Here is a 25,186-nt window from a genome sequence, read left to right on the forward strand (position 1 = left end):
CCTCCATACTCTGGCTTCCTGATTCATAATGGCTGTCTTCGTGTCCTTGTCTAAACTGAATTGATAGCCCGGGTGAGTTCTGGGCCAGTTCCGATGGATTGATTTCCACCCCCCACCCCCCCATTCTGACCGTACTTTCCTGTTTCTTTGCATGACGGGGCATCTTTTAATTGATCACCAGATGTTATGAGTTTTACCTTGATTGCTAGGTACTTTTGTGTTTCTATAAATATTCTTGAGCCTTGTCAGGAACGTCCACGTCAGCTTGGTACTTTGGAGTCTTAGGTTCTGTGAGGAGCTCATCTCCCCCACCCCCACCGTGCTCACCAGAAAAGCTGGGATACGCTGCCCATTGCAGGTCTAGTCTCAGTTCCGTCTGCACAGTCTTCTTCAGGTAATGTGCTATTCTGCTGTCTGGGGAGCATCTTGAGGGTTTATGTTAGACCTGACACCCCTCCCTCCCTGGTCGCCCCACACTGGTGTCCACGCCCCTTCACCTATGCTGCACCTCAAAGATTGTAAAGGTCAGCCTTTGCCCTGACTCAGTGGATCCTGATCTATTCAAGTGCTTCACCGACTACTGTATCCTGGAGTCTGGGCTAGGTGCCTCAGTGTCCCCTAGATTCGCTGATATGCTAGGCTAACTCGATGCCATTACACCAGAAGAGAGCCCGGAGCTTGTCCCTCCTCCCTGTTCTCCCCCTCCCCCGCTGAGGGCACCTCACAGGGTGACGTCTGTCAGGCTCTGAGTTTGCAGGTGTGTCGCCCGGCTGTGTCGAGACCAGGCATGTCTTGAGGTTGGATCTAGGGCCCTGATAATTATGTCCTGATGACAGGCTTACCTGGCTGCCTGCCCCACGGTGCTCCCCTCCCTGGGGCCGAAGATCCTGAATAAAGCCCACAGGCTGTTCTGAACAAGCGTCCGGAGGGAGGCTGCACTCACTCTGTCTCCCACCCCATGTTCCTGGCTGTCACCCACGACAGACTTGGCTGGGAGGGACACGGCTGTCACTTTTGGCCTCCTCCCAGGCTAAAACTGTTCCTAAGCCAAACCAAACCACAAGTACACATGGCTCTTCCTCGTGGTGCTGAAGGAAATGTGGAGCGGCTCATCGAGACACACAGACACACAGACACACAGACACACACACACACACACACGAACTGGAACAGCACACACGACCCACACATGAGAATCGCCCCAACAGGAGAGCACGCTGCCTCCACCAACAGTCCTGAGAATATAGACATGCCCCCCACCAGACCTGGAATTGTGTCCCTGGAGGCCGCACTGACGTCACAATGTGAACGGAATTCACTTTTTTTGTATTAAGAACTACTCAAGCGTTTTAAATACTGATTTTTACAGTAAAGACAGAGCTAAGCAGGAAGCCCGGGTATAATAGTTTACACTGGCTCCTGGAAACTCGATATTCTTGACTGACATTCTGAGTGGGGTTTGCTTCTGGTTCGTATGGATCCTTCGTGTGGACTCATCATACGTGACCAACCTGGGCCCACATTCCTGTGCTTGTCTTGACTCCCCTGCCCTGGAATGGGACTGCATTGGATTTGGGCATCACTGTGGACGTGGCTTCTCTGTGGTCATCACTGTGGACGTGGCTTCTGTGGTCAGCACTGTGGGTGTGGCTTCTCTGCGGTCAGCGCTGTGGACGTGGCTTCTCTGTGGTCATCACTGGACATGGCTTCTGTGGTCAGCACTGTGGACGTGGCTTCTGTGGTCAGCACTGTGGGACGTGGCTTTTTCTGTGGTCAGCACTGTGGACATGGCTTCTGTGGTCAGCACTGTGGACGTGGCTTCTGTGGTCAGCACTGTGGACGTGGCTTCTCTGTGGTCAGCACTGTGGGCATGGCTTCTGTGTGTGTGGCTTTTCTGTGGTCAGCACTGTGGACATGGCTTCTCTGAGGTCAGCACTGTGGACGTTGCTTCTCTGTGGTCAGCACTGTGGACGTGGCTTCTCTACGGTCAGCACTGTGGGCATGGCTTCTGTGGTCAGCACTGTGGACGTGGCTTCTCTGTGGTCAGCACTGTGGACGTGGCTTCTCTGGTCAGCACTGTGGACGTGGCTTCTCTGTGGTCAGCACTGTGGACATGGCTTCTCTGTGGTCAGCACTGTGGGCATGGCTTCTGTGGTCAGCACTGTGGATGTGGCTTCTCTGTGGTCAGCACTGTGGGGCATGGCTTCTGTGTGTGTGGCTTTTCTGTGGTCAGCACTGTGGATGTGGCTTCTCTGTGGTCAGCACTGTGGGCATGGCTTCTGTGGTCAGCACTGTGGATGTGGCTTCTCTGTGGTCAGCACTGTGACGTGGCTTCTCTGTGGTCAGCACTGTGGACGTGGCTTCTCTGTGGTCAGCACTGTGGGCATGGCCTTCTGTGTGTGTGGCTTTTCTGTGTCAGCCACTGTGGACGTGGCTTCTCTGTGGTCAGCACTGTGGGCATGGCTTCTGTGGTCAGCACTGTGGACGTGGCTTCTCTGTGGTCAGCACTGTGGGCATGGCTTCTGTGTGTGTGGCTTCTCTGTGGTCAGCACTGTGGACGTGGCTTCTCTGTGGTCAGCACTGTGGGCATGGCTTCTGTGTGGGTGGCTTCTCTGTGGTCAGCACTGTGGACGTGGCTTCTCTGTGGTCAGCACTGTGGGCATGGCTTCTGTGTGGCTTTTCTGTGGTCAGCACTGTGGATGTGGCTTCTCTGTGGTCAGCACTGTGGGCATGGCTTCTGTGGTCAGCACTGTGGACGTGGCTTCTCTGTGGTCAGCACTGTGGGCATGGCTTCTGTGGTCAGCACTGTGGACGTGGCTTCTCTGTGGTCATCCACTGGACATGGCTTCTGTGGTCAGCACTGTGGACGTGGCTTCTGTGGTCAGCACTGTGGGTGTGGCTTCTCTGCGGTCAGCACTGTGGACGTGGCTTCTCTGTGGTCATCACTGGACATGGCTTCTGTGGTCAGCACTGTGGACGTGGCTTCTGTGGTCAGCACTGTGGACGTGGCTTTTCTGTGGTCAGCACTGTGGACGTGGCTTCTGTGTGTGTGGCTTCTCTGTGGTCAGCACTGTGGACGTGGCTTCTCTACGGTCAGCACTGTGGGTGTGGCTTCTCTGCGGTCAGCACTGTGGACGTGGCTTCTCTGTGGTCATCACTGGACATGCTTCTGTGGTCAGCACTGTGGACGTGGCTTCTGTGGTCAGCACTGTGGACGTGGCTTTTCTGTGGTCAGCACTGTGGACGTGGCTTCTCTGTGGTCAGCACTGTGGACGTGGCTTCTCTGGTCAGCACTGTGGACGTGGCTTCTCTGTGGTCAGCACTGTGGGCATGGCTTCTGTGTGTGTGGCTTTTCTGTGGTCAGCACTGTGGATGTGGCTTCTCTGTGGTCAGCACTGTGGGCATGGCTTCTGTGTGTGTGGCTTCTCTGTGGTCAGCACTGTGGACGTGGCTTCTCTGTGGTCAGCACTGTGGGCATGGCTTCTGTGTGCGTGGCTTCTCTGTGGTCAGCACTGTGGATGTGGCTTCTCTGTGGTCAGCACTGTGGGCATGGCTTCTGTGTGTGTGGCTTCTCTGTGGTCAGCACTGTGGACGTGGCTTCTCTACGGTCAGCACTGTGGGTGTGGCTTCTCTGCGGTCAGCACTGTGGACGTGGCTTCTCTGTGGTCATCACTGGACATGGCTTCTGTGGTCAGCACTGTGGACGTGGCTTCTGTGGTCAGCACTGTGGACGTGGCTTTTCTGTGGGTCAGCACTGTGGACGTGGCTTCTCTGTGGTCAGCACTGTGGACGTGGCTTCTCTGGTCAGCACTGTGGACGTGGCTTCTCTGTGGTCAGCACTGTGGGCATGGCTTCTGTGGTCAGCACTGTGGACGTGGCTTCTCTGTGGTCAGCACTGTGGCATGGCTTCTGTGTGTGTGGCTTTTCTGTGGTCAGCACTGTGGATGTGGCTTCTCTGTGGTCAGCACTGTGGGCATGGCTTCTGTGGTCAGCACTGTGGACGTGGCTTCTCTGTGGTCAGCACTGTGGACGTGGCTTCTCTGTGGTCAGCACTGTGGGCATGGCTTCTGTGTGTGTGGCTTTTCTGTGGTCAGCACTGTGGGCATGGCTTCTGTGGTCAGCACTGTGGACGTGGCTTCTCTGTGGTCAGCACTGTGGGCATGGCTTCTGTGTGTGTGGCTTCTCTGTGGTCAGCACTGTGGACGTGGCTTCTCTGTGGTCAGCACTGTGGGCATGGCTTCTGTGTGCGTGGCTTCTCTGTGGTCAGCACTGTGGGCATGGCTTCTGTGTGCGTGGCTTCTCTGTGGTCAGCACTGTGGGACGTGGCTTCTCTGTGGTCAGCACTGTGGACGTGGTTTCTCTGTGGTCAGCACTGTGGGCATGGCATCTGTGGGTGTGGCTTTTCTGTGGTCAGCACTGTGGGATGTGGCTTCTCTGTGGTCAGCACTGTGGACGTGGCTTTTTCCATGGGCATCCCTGTGGACGTGGCTCCTTACTAGTGTAAAAGCTTCTTTCTTTCCTGTGCTCAACTACCAAGCAGGCTTTCTGAGCTGTTAGGTGAGCAGAGACCAAGAGCAGACCCTCCTCTAGGTGTCTAGAGAATTAGAATGAATTAGAATCTAAAAAGCAATTAATCAGAACTTTAAAGAATTCAAAATTTTAAACAGCTTTATTAAAGGCTAGTAATATAAAATACGGTCGCGTTATAAGCCGTCAGTAAGAATTGAAGCACTTTTGAAAATGTGTATCCAAGAAAGGGAGGTGCAAAGAAGAGAGGCCGCTCCAGGCTGGGTAGAGGCCCCCCTCCCCCCGCCCGAGGGCCGGGGCCAGCCACGAAGCCGACTCAGGAAGCTTCTACAGGAGGTGGACCCCAGGCCAGACACAGGCCGGCGATGGGGCGCGGGCTCCGGCTGGAGGGGCAGGTGCACTCTCAAGAAGGAACGCGCTCCTCACTGTAGAAGCTCCGTCACGGCGCGCAGGGGAGAGCACGTGGCAGGGGTCGAGTTTAATTTCCTAGCTACCCACGGATACCTGAAGGAAAGGACGTGGCCTGGGAGGCACCCACGGAGGGCCCGGCAGGGGTGGGGCCTGAGCCCTCTCTGGAGTCCAGACCCCTCCACAAGGCTGCAGCTGGGCCTGTGCCCGTGGCAGTCCCCCCCTGGAGAAAGACCACAGCCCAGCGGCGTGGGGTCCGGAAGGCACGGAGCTCAGCGGCTCTGGAGGGGACTCCCAGCTCCCAGCTGAGGACGACGGAGATGTCTGAGGGGGGCAGGCATGAGTCTCTGGGAAGAGCAGACAGGTCGCCCTGACCCCGGTGGCCCAAGGCCACTCCCACGTGGGGGACAGGCGCCAGGGCAGGCGCACAGGCGGGTGGCGGTCTGCGGGTGACCAGCTGCTGGCCCCGGGAACCCGGCGCCCGCGCAGGCCTAGGGAAGGAAGTCCTGGGAAGGACTTCTAAAGCCCCATTGCCTTTTCACCCGTGTGGTCATCCACTCTTGCAAATGGCGCAGAAAGAACCTCGACTGCCAAATGGCGGTGAGCACCAGAGCAGGGGAGCACCCGAGCCCGAGGGCCCAACGGCGTGAGGGACAAAGCCGCCCGCAGAGCCCACACGCGCGTGAGCTGGGCGGGTTCTGGCAGAAGTTCCTGGGGGGGGGGGGGGATGGGAGATGCCATGTGCTTTACCCCAGAGCCGGGCAGCACGCTCGGGAGCCATTTTGGAAGGCTGCATGACACAGGCATCAGAAACAAAGGACACCCCTGTGTACCGCCCACTGGCGTGACTGGCGGGCATTAAGGCTTCGGGTGAGGAGGGCGTGGAGGAGGGCGTGGAGGGGTCGGCCCCACGCCCCGCCCCGGCTTGGCACTCTGCCAGGGGGACGTGGGGGAGGGTCACTGGGCGGAGCCAGGCGAGGGCGGTGGCTCTCCGGCTCCGCAGGCCAGGCCCCCGGTCCCCCCCCGGTCCACACGGTGAGGAAGGGGCCTCGGGGGAAGTAGGCGTCTCCCGTGCGGTGGTGGGCCGGGTGGGGCAGGCTCCGGGGTGCAGGACACCTGTGGCCTGCTGGGCTCGCACTGGAAGGCTCCGGCCCGTGACTGTGCACCGTCTGGGGTCCAGCCCTGCCCGCCCCTACCAGCGCTCCCGCAGAGCTGGGTGGGGGGGGGGGGGCAGCAGGTAGCAAGAGCTTCTGAGGGGATCTGGTACGAAACCAAGCTAGGTGTGGCTATCCAGATACAAAGTAAGGAGAAAGTTGGTACGAAACTTTCAGACATGCAACTGCCTTCCAACAGCCGTCTCTTCTACAAGTAAGTCAGGGAGCCTCGGGATCCCAGCGGAGGGGGGGGGGAGGGCGGGCGGGGAGGGGCTCCGGCCAGAGGCCGGGGTCTGCGCCAGCCTCTCTCCCCGTGGCTGAGGACGCGCAGCCTCCATTCAAGGCGCCCAGCACGGACGGCGTGTGGAGGGCAGAGGAGGAGATGGCGTCGCTTTCACGACTTTCGTAAATAATGAAACCGATCCCTTGAGGGGGAAATTGGGTCGAACTAGGAACTTGCATTAAATTCCCCATGGATTATAAAAATTCCAAATGTAAAACTTCTGCTATCAAATTACTGAAAATACCATAAATCTGCGTTTACCAAAGAGGAAAAAAAAAAACCTGGCACTATTTGCCAGTTTGCAAGGAATTAAGAAAAGTGTGGAGCGCGGAGGGAACGATCCCCCCAGCGAGCCCTCGCCGGGCGGGCGGGGCGGGCGGGGCGGGCCGCCGTGCGCCCCCGTTTACCAGTTGTCCAGAAAATCGAACCCCGTCTTCAAGACGACCGTGCTGGAGCCGACCTGCGGAGGGAGAGAGGCGGCGAGGTGAGCTGGGCTCGCGCCCGAGTCTAACCTCAGCATCTCGTTTAAGGTGGCCCCAAGGAGACGGTCTGGTTCCACCTGGGGGCCCCTGACCTCAATTTACCTCCGTGCGGGAGACAAGAAAGTCACCCCAAGTCCCCGGCCAGACGGACCGTGCCGAGCTCGTCCAGCCCCTCCCAGACGGGGCGCAGCCCCGGCCCCCAGGGACCCCACGGGCAGGATGGGGGGGGAGGCAGCAAGGGCTTCACAGGCAGAGCGGGGGCGCCGTGGGGGGCTGGGGAGGGGGAGCCCCTCTAATTCCCGCTGTGCTCCTCCTGGAACAATGGCTGTCCTGTTCTGATTGTGTGTCGTCTTCCAACACTGATGCCATTTAAAGTCACAAACAAACGTTCAGTCTTGTCTCCATATCTGCACTTTTTTTTTCCCAGTCCTGGGCCTTGGACTCAGGGCCTGAGCACTGTCCCTGGCTTCTTCTTGCTCAAGGCTAGCACTCTACCACTTGAGCCACAGCGCCGCTTCTGGCTGTTTTCTGTATATGTGGTACTGGGGAATCGAACCCAGGGCCTCATGTACACGAGGCAAGCACTCTTGCCACTAGGCCATATCCCCAGCCCCCATATCTGCACTTTTTATCACCAGTGTTGGGAGTGTGAGGGAGAGCGCTCAGTCCTCCCCTGCTCCCAGCCCCTCCTCCCCCAGCCCCCCTCCCCCAGGTCAGGCGGGTGAGGGACCCCTTCCCAGGTGTGTCCTGTCCCCCGCTCCCAGCCCCTCCTCCCCCAGCCCTCCCTCCCCCAGGACAGGCGGGTGAGGGACCCCTGAGGAGGAGGAGGGAGGAAGGAGGAGAGGGCGGAGCTCACAGGGGGAGGAGGAGGGAGGAAGGAGAGGGTCGCCCCCCCCCCCGCCCGCCCGGCTCCCTGCCCCCCCCTGTGAGCGTGCACACCCACCTGTGCCAGCGCGGGTTCTGAGAACAGAGGGTCTTCATCCTCCAGCCTGGGGCTGGGTGGCGAGGGCTTCCCCAGGGGCTCGGCGTCGGCGGGGGCCTGGAGGGCCCGAGGTCTCTCCCTGCTCCTCCGCACCGGGCGGGGCCTGCTCCGGGGGGGCGGCCTCGGCCTCCCTGTCCTTCGGGGCCGGGTCCTGCCAGTAGCAGGAGGGCAAGGCCTTCTCCGCCTTCTCCAGGGACTTGATCTGGCTGGGGGTCAGAGACTGGAACTCGGCCTCGGCCCCCTCTCGAGAGCGCTCGGCATTGACCTTCCAGAAGGCCGCTTCCTCTTCCTTCCGGCCGGGCCCCAGGGCGTCCAGGCTGGAGGACCTGCTTCCCTGGGGGGGCTTGAGGCCCGGCACCCCCTGCGAAGTCTTGGCGGGGGGCCTCGGGGGCTCGCCGACCGGGGCGCCCACACCCGGCTCCTGGATGGATAAGGAGGAGATGCTGAACTCCATCTGACTCTGGAGCAGGGTGGGGCAGGGAGAGAAAGCGAGAAGCTTTACACAGACCCAAGGGACAGACGGCTCACAGACCCCCCCCGCCCACACACGCATTTGCACCAACACAGACTGCTGTCCACCCGGGAACTTTCTCCGTCTCGACGTGGGACACGCCATCACACCCAGCACTTCCAGGGTAACTATCAGCCATGACCAGTGGCTCCGCCTCTGTGGAGGGGCCGCCCGCAGGCGGGGGGGACCTCCCTGGGGCGCGAGGAAAGGGGTCCCGGGCTCCGCGGGGTGCCAGAGGCCAGTGACACGCACCCAGAGGGCGAGACGGCCACACCCACACCACAGTGCCCACGAGGTCCTTTCCGGTCCGGATCTGCCTCCTGCCAACCCAGGACCGCGAAGCCCGGCCCCGCTGAGCTGTCCACGCCAGCCACGTGCCACGCGGCAGCCCGGGCGTCCCCGGAGGGGAGCAGACCCGAGGCCCGACCTCCCAGCTCGGTCATTTCCAAACCCATCCCGGCCGCAGAGCCTCAACAGCCGCGTGCACACGCCATAGCAAGCGACGGCCACGGAAACGAACTCCCGGGAAACGGAAGCGAGAGGATTTTCATTGCTTTGTGGTTTTGCTATTCTTTATTTCTAAACCTTTTGCCTTGTAGGTAAGTTTATCTGTTTGGGGAGGGTAAGGGGGGGCACAGAAATGATGGGGTCAAGGGTGAGCCAGGCAGCAGGGATACTCACTGGACACTATGTTGAACGTGAACCCCACACGTGTGGGGGTGGGGAGCAGGGAGGGACAACTGGAGAAACTGAGGGAAGAGGCAACACCGTTCAGAAAGAAACACACTCCTTACCTGACTTTCGTAACCCTCCTGTACAATAACAATAACAAATAAATTCAATAAAATAAAACCACTCCCAAGGCTGGGGGCAGAGGCTGAGCGGCGGGCGGGGTGGAGGTCGGAGACCAGCCCCGGCAAAGCTAGGCACTGTGAAGATAAACTAAAAGCAAAAGGACAGGGAGCATAGCTCGAGGGGTCGAGCACCTGTCTTGTAGACACAGCCCAGAGTTCCAACCCAATACGCTAGAAACCGCTGTTTAGAGAAGCAGGAGCCTGTTTATTAATGCGGAGAAGCCAAGGCCCAAGGCACCCTCCACGTAGGAAGGGCCGCTCCGAGGCGGGGCCTCCGCCTTCCCCTGGGGTCTCCAGTCAGGAACCTGCTCAGCCCTGGAAAACGGGCCTAAGCGCTACTCTCAGCCACATGGGGAGGGGGCCTGGGACAGCCAGTCCGGGCTTCTGTGAGGTCACCCATCCAGGACGCGACTCCCTCCCACGCCAGAGCCCCGGCCTCCCCGGCTCCCCCCTGCATCCGCACGCAGCCACCTCCACGGGCTGGGCCAGCCCCGAGGGGCTCCCGAGGGCTGCCCCGCTGGGCGCAGCTGAACTCAAAGCAGGAGATGCCCTGCTCCCCGTCCCCTCCTGAGCCCCGCTCTCACTCTGCGTCCACCCCGGACCCAGGAGGGGCAGGACCGGGCAGAACCTCCTTACAAGGAAGGCCCAGAACTGCCCTCGGGGGGACAGACCCCCACCAGGCCGTGAGGACCACTGATGATGGGGGGACAAGGTCTCTGGAACCTTCCAGACACAACTGGAGCCAGCAGTCAACCGAGCCCAGCCGGCGACGGAGCCCCTGGCACAGTTCCCGCCCCGGCCCCTGGCTCCGGGTCTGCTTCAGCGCCTAGCTCGCCTGGGTACCGAGGATGGCTGAAGCGCTTTCCTCCTGTGGCTGGCAGGTAACACGCCTCCTTCCCCCGCCGCTCACCCCATCTCTACCTGGCACCTGGGGGCACCTGGTCAGACGTGAGATCGAGCTCCTGGAGCCTGGGCCTCCCACAACCCTGCTGGCCGCGGAGCCTCCTGGCCCGGCCCTGCTCCGGGCTCGGCAGACACGCAGTCACTGACGTCTCTCACTCCCTAGGTGACCGTGGCGGGGGCCGCGCGGGGAACCCCAACCCCGTCACACGGGGAGCCCGGGAGGCCCTGCCACCCCAGCCCGCAGCCCGAGAACCAGCACCCCGGGACCACGCCAGGCGGCGGCAGCCTCGGTACTGAGTGCGAGGACGCAGGCGACAAGCCCCCGGGGGACTCGGGGAAGGAGGCCCTCATCACGTGGGCGGGGGGCGGGGTCACCCCGGGATCCAGCCAAGGCGTCTCTCCTATTACCACGGTCGGCCGCCCTTCTCCGCTCTGGTGGGGGGTGGCGCCGGGGGGGGGGGGGGGGTGAGCGCAGGGCCTCGCGCGTTTCAGAGACAAAGTCTTGGCTTCCGACTCAACCCTCCGGAGTGGCTGGGATTTTACACAAGCTCTTTTTCTGGCAAAACCGTACATTTCTCAAATCTCCGTGCTCCACTTTTTCTCCGCATTCTCACGCTAAATCTGGCTCACCGGGGCACAGCCTGGACACTGCGGGGCCTTGAGATCTCTTTCCCCTGCGCATCTTATCAGCTTCACACTCAGCCTCCGCCCTCCAGGCAGGGACAGTGTGCAGACAAGGTCTTTGGCCGAATGTAACAGTCCCGGGCTCTTCCCAAGCCCAGTGTCCCGGCGGAGGGACCGAGGCCCGGTGCGGGGACGGGCTGCCGGCACCCTCACCGAGGGACCACGGCAGGGACCAGCCACGCCGTCGCGCCACAGGCTCCGCGGGGATCCCCGGTGGAAGGCGTGTGAGGAGGTCCGGGGCGGGGCTGGGCCTCGGGGACGCGGGGCGGTGGGGAGGGTGGCGGGGGGGGGGGCCACAGGGCCGAAGGGAGCGAGGCACAGGGGGCCAGGGCCGCACCGTCCCGACGCGTCTGTGGCTTTTCCCACGCTTAGGTCGCGGCGGCCTCGGCTCCTCCTCCCCGCGGGCCCGACTTCCGTCCGGTGGACGCTAGCCCGCCTGGGGGACCCCGGCCTGCCGTCGGGCCCGGCCCGGCCCCGTGCTCTGCGCCCGGGCGGCACGCTCGCGGCCCCGGCCCGGCGGCCCCATCCGGAGGTCCGCCATCGTGGCCGCAGGCAGCCAGGCGGGTGGGCGGAGCGGCCCCTCCACCCTGGCACGGCGCACCTGCCCTGCTCGCGCGACTCCACGCGGGGCTCCCCGCCTCCCCGTCCTCCGCAGCCGTGGGGCACCGAGTCCTCCGACTCCTCCAAACCAAGAAACCACTCAGTCTCTCAACACAAGACGAGTTCAAGGGGAGGCTCGCTCGCTGTGGAGGCCCCCATGGCAACGGGGGGAGGGCAGGGTCGGCTGGTCTCGGAGCGCAGGGCCCGGGAAGCCGGGGGTGCCGGGCACTGGCGCCCACGCAACACGCAGAGCGGAGCCCCCTTTCCTGCCCGATTACTGAGGACCCGGCACCGCACCCCCAATACCAGCTCCGGAGGGCACACGGCACCCGGGGCGCTGGGCAGGCCGCGCCGGGGACCGGAGACGGGAAGAGGCAAGGCAGGGACGCACCAGACACTCGCTTCCTATTCCTGGAAAACGGCTCGCCTTTCCCAGTCACGGGCTCTCGAGAAAGGAGGTCACGGCGGCCCTGCCAGTACCGTGCCGGCACGCAGGAGACGCCAAGAGCCGAGCGGTCCCCGGCAGGTCCCTCCCGGACAGACGTCCAGGCAGACGGACGGAGGCGGAAGGAAGAAGCCCTTGTGCTCACGGCAGCCGGGCATCCTCCGGGCCCTGCCAGCCCCAAGCCCGGGGCCGGCCGGGAGGACCCGGTGAGCACGCAGGGCCCGCCGGGACCCGGCACACCCACGTGGGGGACCGGGTCTCAGCCGGCCACGTCCGCGCTAAAAACAGTAAGACCGCAACACAGCCCGGGATCTATTTTTGCGCCGCTCGCTGGGGAGGAATGTAAGATATTCAGCAAGGGTGCAGCCGCCAAAGCTAACTGTTTGGCTTGGCAGCTGCCGGCAACCTCCAACTGTTGAGACAAAGGCTACAAAAGTATTATCAAAAACACCATAGGTGGCCAGGGCAGATCCTAATACATTTGCCCCACACTCACTTTACCCCCTCTCCCCTGCCAGGAAGGAAGGGAGGCAGGCGAAGGGAAATACAGAAACGTCCAGAATCACCCAACTAGCAGAGCGGCGTCCTACGGGGCAAGGCGGCGGGCTTAGGCCGCGGGGCACAGCCGCTCCTCGCGGACCAGGAGCCGAATCCCCACTGACCTTCCACGCACAACTCGGGGGAGCTCAGGCCCAGGAGAGACAGGCAGAGCGGCGGGGAGGGGGGGCGGGGGGTGGGGGGCTAGCACCCAGGTATCAGTCAGTGAGGAACCGAGGAACACGATCCTGAGCACAACCTCTGACCCAGGGGGGAGGGGGCTGAGCACGACCTCTGACCTGGAGAGGGGGGCTGAGCACAACCTCTGACCCAGAGGGGGGCGGGAATGGGCCCGCGTGGCCTGGCCCTCAGCACTGCTCTCGGAGGCCTGGAGGGTGGCAGAGGTGCCCACCAGGCCCACGGAGGAGCAAGTCCCTGTCCTGGGGGCCCTCCTGCCTCACAGGGCAAAGGCACCACGGGGGCCCCCTCTGGGGTCCCACAGTAATGCAAGGAGGGCAGAGCCAGGCTGGGAGCACAACCTTGCTCTCACCTCTCTCTTCCTGCCTTGGTTTCCCCTCTGCAAAAGGGGCTCCCGGGGACCAAGGCACCCTGAGCTCAGCAGCCGTGGCACAGGTCTCTTGGCTGTGATGGTAATAATGACAAGACCTGTGCCCCATCAGGAGGAGGGGGCAGCTTTCACAGAGGGGTGGGCGTGAGGGGGTGCACAAAGACCCGGGCGTGGAAGAACATGACTGGGGGGGGGGGGCAAGCGGCCCTGTGGAAGGACCCCCTGCTCAAGGGGGAGGGCTAGGCCCCCGGGGTGAGCCGTGGGAAAAGGCAGGGGGCCCAGGGCTGGGCTCTGACCTTAGAGAAAGCAAGGACAGCCCAGAGGGAAGGAGGGGAAACGGGGGGGCGTGGATCTGCGTATGGGCAGAGACTGGGGTGTCTGTGGGAAGCCTGGAGCGAGCCCGGAGCGGGGCCGCCCACAGCACCATGCCTCTCCCAGTGGCTGCAGCCAGGAAGAGCAGCCAGGCAAAGCCGCACTTGCTTCCCGTCTTTCCATGGACGGCAGACAACCACTGAGGTCTTCGTCCATCCACACTGGGGGCGTACGACGGCCCGAACCCAGGAGCACCTGCAGGCCCCTGGGGGGGGGGGGTTCCGTGTGCCCCCTGTCGCCAGGCTCAGCCCAGACACCCGCTGTGCTCCCCACTTCCCAGAAGACCTGGAACATTCCCTCTCAAGGACACTAGCCCTCAGGACCACCCCACTTCACGGACACTGCCCCCCAGGACCAACCATCCACTCTGCCTCTGAACCACCCAACAGGCAGCCGAGCACCAGAGAAGACCCGTCCTCCGAGAAGCTGCTGGGGGGGGGGGGGGCGGGGCGGGAAACGCCAGAGGGCCCGGTCGGGTCTAGGTCAGCCCTGTTGCAGGCCATCTCCTCCCCCGGTCCGGAGCAATCGAGTGCTGGGGTTTTTCCTCTGGAGCATCGGTTACATCAGTCAGGAATGCAGTGGGTCCCCAAGGTCCCCTCCGCCTGCCAAGAATGACAGATGAGTGGAAACGAAGACCATGACCCCCCCGCCCCCGGGACAGGAGGCCTCCGGGTAGCTCCCTTCCGGCCGGCAGTCGGGGGAGGGGGCGGGGGGAGGGAGTTATTATCTGATTGGTCCAGGGCAGCAGTTCCGCGGGATGGAGAGAGACCGCGGCGTGTGGACGCGTGCGACAGTCATTCCACAAAGCACACAGAGAGCCCATAGACGCGCACAGCCTTGCAGCCAAGAAAAAGAAGCCGGGCGCCGGTGCCTCACGCCTGTCATCCTAGCTACTTAGGAGGCTGAGATCTGAGGGTCGCGGTTTGAAGCCGGCCGGGGCAAAAATAAAAACTCAAAAAAGCCAGAAGTATGGCCTAGTGGCAAGAGCGCCTGCCTCATATACACGAGGCCCTGGGTTCCATTCCCCAGCACCACATAGACAGAAAATGGCCAGAAGGAATGGCGCTGTGGCTCAAGCGGTAGAGCGCCAGCCTTGAGCAAAAGAGGCTCAGGGACAGCGCCCAGGCGCGGGGAACGAGAGTGGAGGCGGATGGTGTGAGGTCACCTAACGGTGTGGGTGCCCGGAGCACCGCTGAAGCGCCCAGGCCTGCGTGACACACGCCGATGGCAGCGCGCGGGAGGCCGGGGCGGGGACGGGGCAGGGGGGTGGGGGGGCTCGTCCGGGCGCGAGCTGCGTGACCCCAGCGGCCTCCGCCCCCGGGTGCTGAACGCCGGCTGCTTCCCACGGGCTGTCTGCTGCCCCCCTCCGCGGCCGGCGAGCTGCCCCTCAGCCCCCCCCGTGGCTGGGAGGTGAGGGCCTCCAGCGGATACCCCAGCGGCCCCGGCAACGGTGGTGACCGGGGCGGAGGCCGCGCCAGCACCTGCGCTGGGCTCTCAGCGCCCCGAGTCCAGTGCCCCAGCTGCCCCGGGCTCCCGACGCAGGGCCGGCAGGGAAGTGGAGCCCAGGCGGCTGGGAACCGGGCTCGGGGGCCGAGTGGGAACCACGCGGGAACCACACATCAACCCAGCTCCAGCACTCCACACCCAGAACCCCGGCGAAAGCACCGGGGTCTTAGGACCCTGCCACCGCCGCCCTTCGCCCACTGCTTTGCACACCAAGCTCCTGGGCCACCGTTAGGCCTGGTGACCTGGGCTGACTTCTACCACTGAAGTACGTCTGCTCTGCGGTCCCAGCCAGCCTTCCCTTCAGACCAACCCAGCTGTCACCACGCAGGCCACGGGCCCTGCGGCCATCACATGCTGAGTGAGCGCCGTAGAGTCCTCAAGTGTTCTCAACCCAACCCGACTTACCCTCGTCTCCCAGGAGAATGGGGCCGAGTGCTCATCTTGCCAAGTCAGGTCCTAAAATAAAAAGTCAAGAATGAGTCTGAAGTCCAAGCTCAGGCAGCCCCACGCAGCCGGCCACCCACCCCACCCAGGCCCCGGGGGGCCGAGAGCGGGTGTGAAGCCACAGAGCTGACCCTGCTCCCCAATTCGGCGGGCCTCGCCTCACCTTCGGGTAGAGACTGCTGTGATCCCTCCCCTGCCAGGCAAACTCGGGGTGACGCAGACCTGGCCCCCAACAGACCCAGGCAGAGGGAAGCTGAGGGGCGGAGCAGTGTGCTCACAGACAAGGACTGGGCCTCCTGTCTACACATGACAGATGAACACTGCCCACACAGGGACAATCCACTGTCCACACAGGGACAACCCACCATCTATACAGACAACCCACTGTCCACACAGGGACAACCCACCATCTATACACAGACAACCCACCATCCACACAGGGACAACCCACCATCCACACAGGGACAACCCACCATCTATACAGACAATGCACCATCTATACACAGACAATCCACCACCTATACACAGACAACCCACCACCTATACACAGACAACCCACCATCTATACACAGACAACCCACTGTCCACACAGGGACAACCCACCATCTATACACAGACAACCCACCATCCACACAGGGACAACCCACCATCTATACAGACAATGCACCATCTATACACAGACAATCCACCACCTATACACAGACAACCCACCACCTATACACAGACAACCCACCATCTATACACAGACAACCCACTGTCCACACAGGGACAACCCACCATCTATACACAGACAACCCACCATCCACACAGGGACAACCCACCATCTATACAGACAATGCACCATCTATACACAGACAATCCACCACCTATACACAGACAACCCACCATCTATACACAGACAACCCACTGTCCACACAGGGACAACCCACCATCTATACACAGACAACCCACCACAACCCACCATCTATACACAGACAACCCACCATCTATACAGACAGACAACCCACCATCTATACACAGACAACCCACCATCTATACACAGACAACCCACCATCTATACACAGACAACCCACCGTCCACCCAGGGGCAGTCCACTGCCCACACAGGAACAATCCACCGTCTACACACATCGAGGCACCTTGATAGCTTTGTGCCTGGCTATCCTAGTGCGAGAAGACAGGGTCTATGCCCCCAGACACTCCTCCCGGGTGAACACATGAACAAATCTGCACATCCCACGCCTGTCCTCCAAGATATCCCCAGTACAGGACACGAGCAAGTTCAGACGCAGTCCCTGGAGGTAGAAGTGTCATCTGTCAGGGAAGAGTACCTGCCTTGGGACAGCACATCCTTGTCCCCTGCTCTGGGGACGGGAGTGTCCCTAGCCCCTGCTCTGGGGACGGGCCTGCTGCTGGGTGGCTGGGCTGGGCTGCCCCCCCCAGGTGCAGTACGAGCCCCCACAGGCACAGGGTACTGCAGATGCCCCCCCCCCCCCCCCCAGTGCAGCAGCAATGTTGGCTGGGCACCGGGCTGACTGGCTGTGGGGCCAAACTTCCAAAAGCCAGCAGGAACAGGGCCGCTGCCTTCCCCTTTGGAATTTGTTAAATCCAAGCTATTTCTCAACGTCCAAATTCTGCTCTCCAAAAATGGCAATGACAGCCCGGAGGAATGCAAGCTATGGGGCCCGGGCGGCGTCCCACGCAGAGGTGGGGATTCCGGCTGCTGCTGGGGCCCGCCTCCGGGTGGCGCCCACTGGAGAAGGGAACCCCAAAGCCAACAGAAACGCCGAGCAGAAGGGCTTTGTTTTCGGCTGGACAGGAAGGTGTGGATGGAGCAAAAATGGTGTTTATCCAAGAGGTGGGATGGGCAAAGGGAAGCGTGTGCCAGTGTGTTCTTCTTCCCACCCAGGCTGCTGGCCCTGCTGGGGCGGGGGGGGGGGGCGGGCAGAGGAAGACCCAGCTACCAGAGCAGAGCCCCATCCACCACACCATCCTTCTGCTTAAGCAGGAACTCAGTGAGTCCCTTTGAAATCCACAAAGGTTACACAGAAAGTGACTTCAGGAAGCAGCGGCTGGGCCTGGGGCTGGGGACACCAGGCCCCCAGGGATCACCCGGTGTCTGCTCCATTTCCAAGCCGCTGCAGACAAAGGCGACACAGTCATATAACACCGTGAATATACTAAGTGTCGCTGACAAATGATTGAAATGTGGCAAGGTACAGACACAGATAGATCACCACAATAAAACGTCATTTTAAAAAATACAGCAAGATCTGGGTGCAAACGAAGTTGGTCTGGAAAAGCTACGGCCTAGGGTTCCAGCTGTACTCCATCCTGGGGGCCAAACGCACGGAGCCAGGGCTGGCATTGTGGCAGACCCGCTCGGGCGCCGCGCCACTGTCCTGGGCAGACTCCCGCACGGCTAGGGCCGGGAGCCCAGGCGGGCCGCCCGCCCCGCCCAGACGCGCTGCCCCCCGCTGCCGGGTCGCTCCGGGCGCTGGGAGGCTTACAAGGGTGCACACGACCACGGCCTGCTGAAATCCTCGTTCCCAACTGCTAAGCTCTCAGAGACCGGTCACACTGTCTTGGTAAGGCAGAGGCAGTTTAGGAGCCACAGGTGCCCCCGAGGCCCGGAAGCAGGAAGGCTCTGGGGGGAGAAGCGGCACTTTGGCTCCTGCTGAGAAGTGCCGTGAGCACTAGAGAAGGCTCAGCCAAGGGACGGAAGCCGCAGCTCTGCCAGCGGTCATCCACGCGGTGCTGGCGCCGTCCGCTGCAGCCCAGTGCTCAGGAGCGGGCAGGCAGCAGCTGGGCCGGCGCCCCAGGGGTCCGCTGCCTCCCTGCTGCCATGGAACCCACGCTTTTAACAGCCGATTTATGAAGCGTGACTTTTAACAGTGTGATTTACAGCGGCATGAGCCAGTGCACCTCCTCCAGTAGGAAAGTGGAGAAACCAACCGTGGGCTGTGGAGAGGACCACAGGCCAATCCTTTTGTTGTCGGTGGTACTGGACATGGGGCTTGAACTCTGCCTGGGCGCTGCCCCTGGGCCTCTTTGTGCTCAAGGCTAGCACTGTACCACTTGAGCCACAGCGCCACTTCCGGTTTTTGAGTGGTTCATGGGAGGTAAGACTCTCACAGGCGTTCCTGCCTGGGCTGGCTTTGAACCCTGGTCCTCAGATCTCAGCCTCCTGAGTAGCTGGGATGACAGGCGTGAGCCACCAGCGTCGGCAAGCCGCTCTTTTTGAAAAGGCAGCGATTCCACCCGCAGGACCGGGGAGGGGGCAGCGGGGGCAGGCAGGGGGATGGGGAGGGACAGGGCGGTGGCTACCGGGGCTGGCATCACCCACACACGCCACCTCGGGGTTCGCGGCTCTCGGGGGTGGAAAGGGCGTCAACCGCACCAGGCACCAGCGAGGGTCCCGCGTGGACTGCTGTCCCAGCGCCCCTCCTCCCCCCCACCACGGCGGCAGGGACCCTCAGGGCCTGGAGGTCGGTGCACCGGAGATCCACTTCCCACTCCATTTCACTAGGAATCTAAGATTAGGTATCTTAAAGGGAATAATAACAAAAATGATTGAAATATGCTTTCTTTTGTCCACTGCCTGATCCTGGCAACTGTGCCCGTCTTTCTGGATGGGCAATGTAGATGTAGCTTCTGGCCTGTTGATGTTATCTGCAAGCCCTGCGGCGCTGCGCCGTTCAGCCCCCCTAAGCCTGCCGGGCTGGGGGTCGCCCACTGAGGGCGGTCAAAGGCGAGGACCAGCAGGTGAGCAGGGAGTCCCAGCAGCCGGGTGTGGCTTGGGGAACCTGCCGCTTCGGGTGTGGACAGGATACCTGTCGAGCAAAAGTGCCTGCCCTCGTCACCTCATCTGTTTCCAAACTTCCGCCACGGGGCCAGCAGAGGCAGGGGCTGGGAGGACAGGCCACACCCCCACCTCGGCTTCTGGGCACCAGGCCAAGCGCTGGAGGGCAGGGAGCCATCCTTCCCGGGGAACGCCTGAGGGACGGGCCGCAGCCGCCCCGCCCGGCCCTCGGAGCCCACCCGCCCCTTCCCGGTGCCGGCCTCCCGCGCGGGGCGGGGCCAGGGAGGGGCCGCCCCTGCCGTGCCCCCCTTTCCAGCACCCCATGAACGCGTGGGACGGAAGCACACCCTGTCACACATTCCGACCTCCTTAAAAGACCAGCCCAAGCCCAGCTTGGTGGCACAGGCCTGTAATACCAGCCAGGGTGGAGATCCGGGGATCTTTTTAGGCCCAGCCTGGGCACCAAAAAGGTTCAGACCAGTAGCTGGGTGGAGTGGTGCGTGCCTATCAACCAGAGACGAGAAGCACAGATGATAGGGGGGTCGTAGCCCCGGAGGCCCCGACACAGAGCAAGACCCCATCTTGACAATAACCAACACGAAGGGACTGGTTGACTGGCTCAAGTGGCAGAGCGCCTGCCTAGCAAGTGGGAGGCCTTGATCCCAAACCCTAGAACCAAAACAGAAGTCCAAAATATTGAGTAAAGCAATTCCCACATTCCCCTCACTTTTTTGGTGTGTGTGCCAGTCCTAGGGCTTGAACTCAGGGCCTGGGTTCTGTCCTGAGCTTTTTTTCTCCAAGGCTGGCACTCTACCAATTTGAGCTACCGCGCCACTTCCAGCCTTTTCTGAGTAGTTTATTGGAGATGAGAGTCTCACGGACTTTGCTGTTGAAGCTGGCTTTGAACAGCTACCCTTTACAGCAGTGAACACTGAGCTGACAGCACCCAGGCCCTCAGAAGCGACAGTGAGGTTGTGGGGGGGGAGGGAGGTTGCTGGCTTCCTGGCCTTCAAAGGCCTCTGGGAGTCCAGGAGGCCAAGACTCTGGCTCCAGAACAGAAGAGTAAGCTAGACAGGCCCGTTCCAGGAGGAGGAGTTGGGGTGCGGGGCACCGCGGCGGGCCTGCTAAGCCGCGGAAGTAGGACAGGCTCCGCGTCCTATGCCTGGAAAATCCAGCCCGTGTGCTGAAGGCTGGAGTGGACGCCACCCCCCGCACCCCCCCACCCCCGCTCCAGTCTACCTCCTTTCAGGAGAGGTACCCAAGTCCCCTGTCATCTGAGTGGGGCCCACTCGGGACCCCGAATAGCTCCACAGAGATCCTGCTGGGTCGCTGGAGGAGGCTGGGGCAAGGACAGGCAGCAGCCGCAGCACCGTCCTGAAAAATTCAGGGCTTGGGGTTTTCCTCTGTCTGATAAGAGCCACAGATAAGCCACAGAATAGATGGGGCCCCTTCTAAAGCAAAAACCTCGACCGCCCCAGGTAGGCCATTCCAGAACCTTCCGCTGAGGAAGGGCATGACAGACAGAAGCTCCCGTCTGCCAACACAACCGTCCCCAGGGTCTGCCTGCTCCAAGCCAGGCTCCTGGGCCGCCGTCCCTTCCCCAGGAAAAATGCTTTTGCACCACTCTCTGGGCCCTTGCCCTCTCCCTTGGGACGGTGGAGGGGTGGGGGCTCCCGCAGAGCCCCTGGGCCCTTCACAAGAGGGCCTGGGTGACAGCGAGGTGAGGAACAGGGGGGCTGACGACAGGGGGACACGGCTGCTCTGTGAACACTCAATGAGAACCCACAGCCCGGCAGCGGGTTTAAAGGAGTGAGGAAGGACTACGGGGGTGGGGCTGCGCACATGAACCGACACTGGGAGCTCGAGCTTCTGATGAACACAGGCCTTGGAAGCTCTGGCCCAGGCGATCGCCAAAGAGCCGAGAACAGAAAACCCTTCCCAACTCCAACACTAACGGCAGAGGCCTCCTTCTCTGCTGGGGACCAGCGCACCAAAGCAAGAGGGGATCTGAGGCTGGGCCTTCCAGCCTGACCCGCCCAGAGCAGGGAGGGCGAGGGGTGGACACACACACACACACACACACACACACACACGCACGTACACGCACACACGCACGCACACGCATATGCACATACACACAGGTACACACAAATACACACGGGTATACACACATGCACATGCACACATACACACGTGCATACACACGCACACGCACGTACACGCACGTGCATACACACGCACATACACATGGGTACACACACGCACATACACACATATGCACATGCACACATACACACATGCATACACACGCACATGCACACATACACATGTGCATGCACACATGCACATACACACAGGTACACACAAATACACACATGGGTACACACATGCACACATACACATGTGCATACACACACGCACATGCACGTACACGCATATGCACATACAAATACACACATGGGTACACACATGCACATATACACATATGCACATGCACACATACACATGTGCACACACACACACACACACACTGGCCACGGTGCTGCCCCTGCTCCATGCATGCGCATCTGAGCCCTGACCACTCTCAGAGCTGCCAAGACCTAAGATGACCATTGAGAAGTTAGGTTTCTGTTGTTCCTACAACACAAGGAAACAGCTAGATGACAACGGGGTTGCTTTGCAGGACACAAAAATGTACTAGCAGTGGAGGACACACAAAGAAACAGGCACCATGGTCAGAGTAGCAGAAAGGGCTGTGGAGTGGCTGCTTGATCTAATTCAGAGTTCTTTCCCTCAAACCGCGGCCCTGACAGCCTGGCAGCCTGCTGGGGGGCCCACCCCTGTGTCTTTAGCGCCCTTGTGATAGGGTAGCAGATCCTCCACGAGCCATCTCCTCAAATCAACTATGAGACCACTGCCAACTCCACCGTGGTGTGGTTGGCACCACCCAGTTGGTGGTGGAATTTAACCACCCCAGTGCCATCCAACCACACAGCCACGACAGGCAGAAACGGACCCCAAACCTCCCTGGAAAGCTCCTGACTTACAACTGTGCCTCTAAACCACCCTAGAAAGTTCCTACAATTCACAATTCACAGCAGTGCCTCTGCCTCTTAGGCTGGGCTTGGCTGGGGCACTAGGGAGAAGGCCCTCAGCACTGTTTGCAAAGCTCACTTAAAAGTTACATTGGGCCGGTGGCCAGTGGCTCACCCCTGTAGTCCTAGCTACTTAGAAGGCTGAGATCTGAGCATCAAGGTCTGAAGCCAGAGACTCTTATCACCAATTAACCACCAGAAGCTGGAAGTGGAGCTCTGGCTCAAATGGGAGAATGCTAGCCTTGAGCAAAGAAGTGCAAGGTCACACACACACACACACACACACACACACACCGAGTCAGGCTGGGGTCTCCTGAAAAGGCACAGATGCCTTGGTACACACTTCCAGACCCCGTTCCTATCCGTGGTCCTGGCTCCCGTGGCCTGGCTTTCTGAGGATGTGCAGCCCAGCCGCGGCTTGGACAGCAAGGCCAGGGCTTGCACTTCTTGCTCGGACGCTTGCTTCCTCTCTGGTTTGTGTATCCCTGAATCTTCAAGCGGCGCTGCCTGCTTTCTATCATCAAACCTGAGCACAAACACAGCACACATGTCTTTCAGGGACACAGCGTTTCGCGGAGACACAGGCCAGTCCCAGAAATACATTTGAAGACCTATGTTCTCATCCCTCACCACATCCCTTGTTTCTCCTTGGCAAAGGCCCTCCGAGATCAAAAAGTCCACGGAGAGTTTCCTTTCAATTCCTTCAGAATAAGGCCACGTCGGGCGCAGTCCTTCCTGCCTTGCACACTTCCCCGACCCTCACGTGCGTTTGTGATCACAAACCCTCTGTACTGAGGGTCTGCACGGTTGCACCGGGAATCAGAGTCAGCTCTCACTCCTGACTGACTGGAATTCCTGCCATACTGCTGAACTTCCTCGAAAAGTTGCCCCAGCTCCTCCCTCCTGCCCCCGGACTAGCACGGGTGCCTGTCCCTGTCTGTCTGTCTGTCTGTCTCCCTCTCGCCCTCCCTCCCTCCTTCCCTCTCTCTTCTTCCTCCCTCTCCCCCCCCCCCCAGTCTTCCAGCTCCTCACCCCTCCCCTCCCCTCCCCTACCCTCCCCTCCCCTCCCCTCCCCTCCCCTCCTCCCCGGCAAAGTTGGGTCAGGGAGGCCCCGGAGCCGCCGAGCTCACAGGAACAAAGCGCTTCGAGGAAACGAGGGGAGCCCGGGTTTCTGGGGCCGCCCGGGCCGCCCGGAGCCCCCGGAGCCGGCGCCGGGCCGGGCCTTCGGCCCCCGCCGCGCTCCGGCCGGGAAGTTCCGCCGGCGCCGCGCGGGGGGCCGGGGGCCTCGGTTTCACGCCGGGGAAGCCGAGGCTCCGGGCGCGAGCTCCCCCGGCGGCCCCCGGGGCGGCGCCGCCGGATCGGAGCCCGGGGGTCGGCGTCACCCCGCCGCCCCGCCCGCCGCACCCACCTCGTCCCCGAAGCGCACCAGCTTCTGGCCCGTGGGCCCGCGCGGGCCGGGGAAGCGGCCGGGGTCCCCCGCGTCGGCGGCCGGCGGCGCGCGCGGCCCCAGCAGGCAGCGGTCGATGACCTCGTCCTGCTGCGCGGGCGGCAGCCGCGCCCACTCGGGCCCGTACTTCTCGCGGATCTTCTCCTTGTCCTGCATGATCTTGCGGGCCATGGGGCTCAGCGACGAGAAGTAGGTGAAGCGCTTGCGCTCGCGCTCGTCCAGGGGCCGGTTCCCGCTCATGACGGCCGAGCGCGAGGCCGCGATCGCCGCCGCCATGGACGCCATGCCCGGCCCCGCCGCCCGCCGGGCCCCGGCGCCGCCTCCGCCCGCCCGCCCCGCCCCGCCGGGCCCCAGCGCCGCCTCCGCCCGGCCGGGCCCGCCCCGCCCCGCCGCCCCGCCCGCGCGCTCCGGTCTCCACTCAGCACCCGAGCGCCGCCTCCGCCCGGCCGGGCCCGCCCCGCCGCCCCGCCTCCCCGCCCGCGCGCTCCGGTCTCCACTCAGCACCGGAGCGCCGCCTCCGCCCGCCCGCCCCGCCGCCCCGCCCCGCCGCCCCTCTCCACTCCGCCCCGCCCCGCGGACTCCGCCCGCTCCCTCTCCACTCCGCCCCGCCACGCAGCGCGGACTCTGCCCGTCCCGTCTGCTCGGTAGAACCGTCCCTGCCAAGGCCCCCCCTTCCCCCGCCAGCCTCCCTTGATCACCCCTGCAGAGGCCCCGCCCCCGCCGGCAGCCCTTGGGGATCACGCCTGCAGAGGCCCCACCCCCTCCAAGGCTCCGCCCCCTGCCTCCCCACCAGCATCCCTTGGGGATCACCCCCTCAGAGGCCCCGCCCCCGCCGGCAGCCCTTGGGGATCACCCCTGCAGAGGCCCCGCCCCCGCAGACTCCGCCCCTACCGGCAGCCCTTGGGGTTCCACCCCCGCAGAGGCCCCGCCCCCACCAGCAGCCCTTGGAGTTCCACCCCCGCAGAGGCCCCGCCCCCGGATCCCAACCTCCAAGTGCCTAAGCCCCGCCCCCAATCGCCCTGTGCCTGGAGCGCTGCCCTGGACGGCCCGCCCCGCCCCGCCCCTTCCACGGCAGAGCCCCGTCCTCCTCCACGGCCTCCTCGGCCCGCCCGGTCCCGGCTCGAGGGGCCGAGGCCTCAGGTCCACGCCCACTCCGGGAAGAACAGCCGCGAATCCGGTGGCCTCCGGGGACAAAGGAAGCTTCTTTCCACGTGGCCTGCTTTCCCCTCCCCGGCTTCCCTCCGGCCTGCGTCCCCCTCCCAGCTTCCCGCTTGCCTCTTTCCGCCTCCCAGGTCTGCGGCCTTGGGTCCCGGCAGAGGCGAGGGCGCTGACCGGCGGCCCGGGCAGGGGCCGCCTGGCACCCGCAGCACCTGCTGCCGGACACGGTGACCCCGACCCGTAGTTCAGCTAGTCAGGAGGCAGGCAGGAGCCTGGTTTGGAGGGCAGCCCCTTAGCGACCAACAGATCCAGAGGGGCAGTTGAGTGGGGGGGGGGGGGCAGAGGGGCAGGTGGGAGACCTCCCCTGAAAAACAAGAGCAAAAAAGGGGTGGGGTGGGGCTCGACTGAGTGATGGCCCAACAGGC

General features: G+C 62.5%; 1 protein-coding gene and 1 long non-coding RNA gene across 2 annotated transcripts in view; both read right to left on the minus strand.

The window, feature by feature from the left end:
- Nucleotides 1–5,220, minus strand: part of LOC125366738 — a 25,812-nt gene extending 20,592 nt beyond the window's left edge. Inside the window, exon 1 of the long non-coding RNA XR_007213964.1 lies at nt 5,062–5,220. This is a non-coding gene — a long non-coding RNA (uncharacterized LOC125366738). The remainder of the gene's footprint in view (nt 1–5,061) is intronic.
- Nucleotides 5,221–6,768: 1,548 nt separating this feature from the next.
- On the minus strand, nt 6,769–23,902 carry LOC125366735 (uncharacterized protein C1orf198 homolog). Its single transcript, XM_048367434.1, is given in 5 exon segments — nt 6,769–6,832; nt 7,798–7,914; nt 7,916–8,296; nt 15,222–15,272; nt 23,565–23,902. Coding segments are annotated over 5 exon segments (930 nt in total). The 5' UTR covers nt 23,889–23,902; the 3' UTR covers nt 6,769–6,775.
- Between the last annotated feature and the right edge of the window lie 1,284 nt (nt 23,903–25,186).

The sequence above is a fragment of the Perognathus longimembris genome, chromosome 18 (genome assembly GCF_023159225.1).
Source record: "Perognathus longimembris pacificus isolate PPM17 chromosome 18, ASM2315922v1, whole genome shotgun sequence".
In the NCBI taxonomy this organism is placed as follows: domain Eukaryota; kingdom Metazoa; phylum Chordata; class Mammalia; order Rodentia; family Heteromyidae; genus Perognathus; species Perognathus longimembris.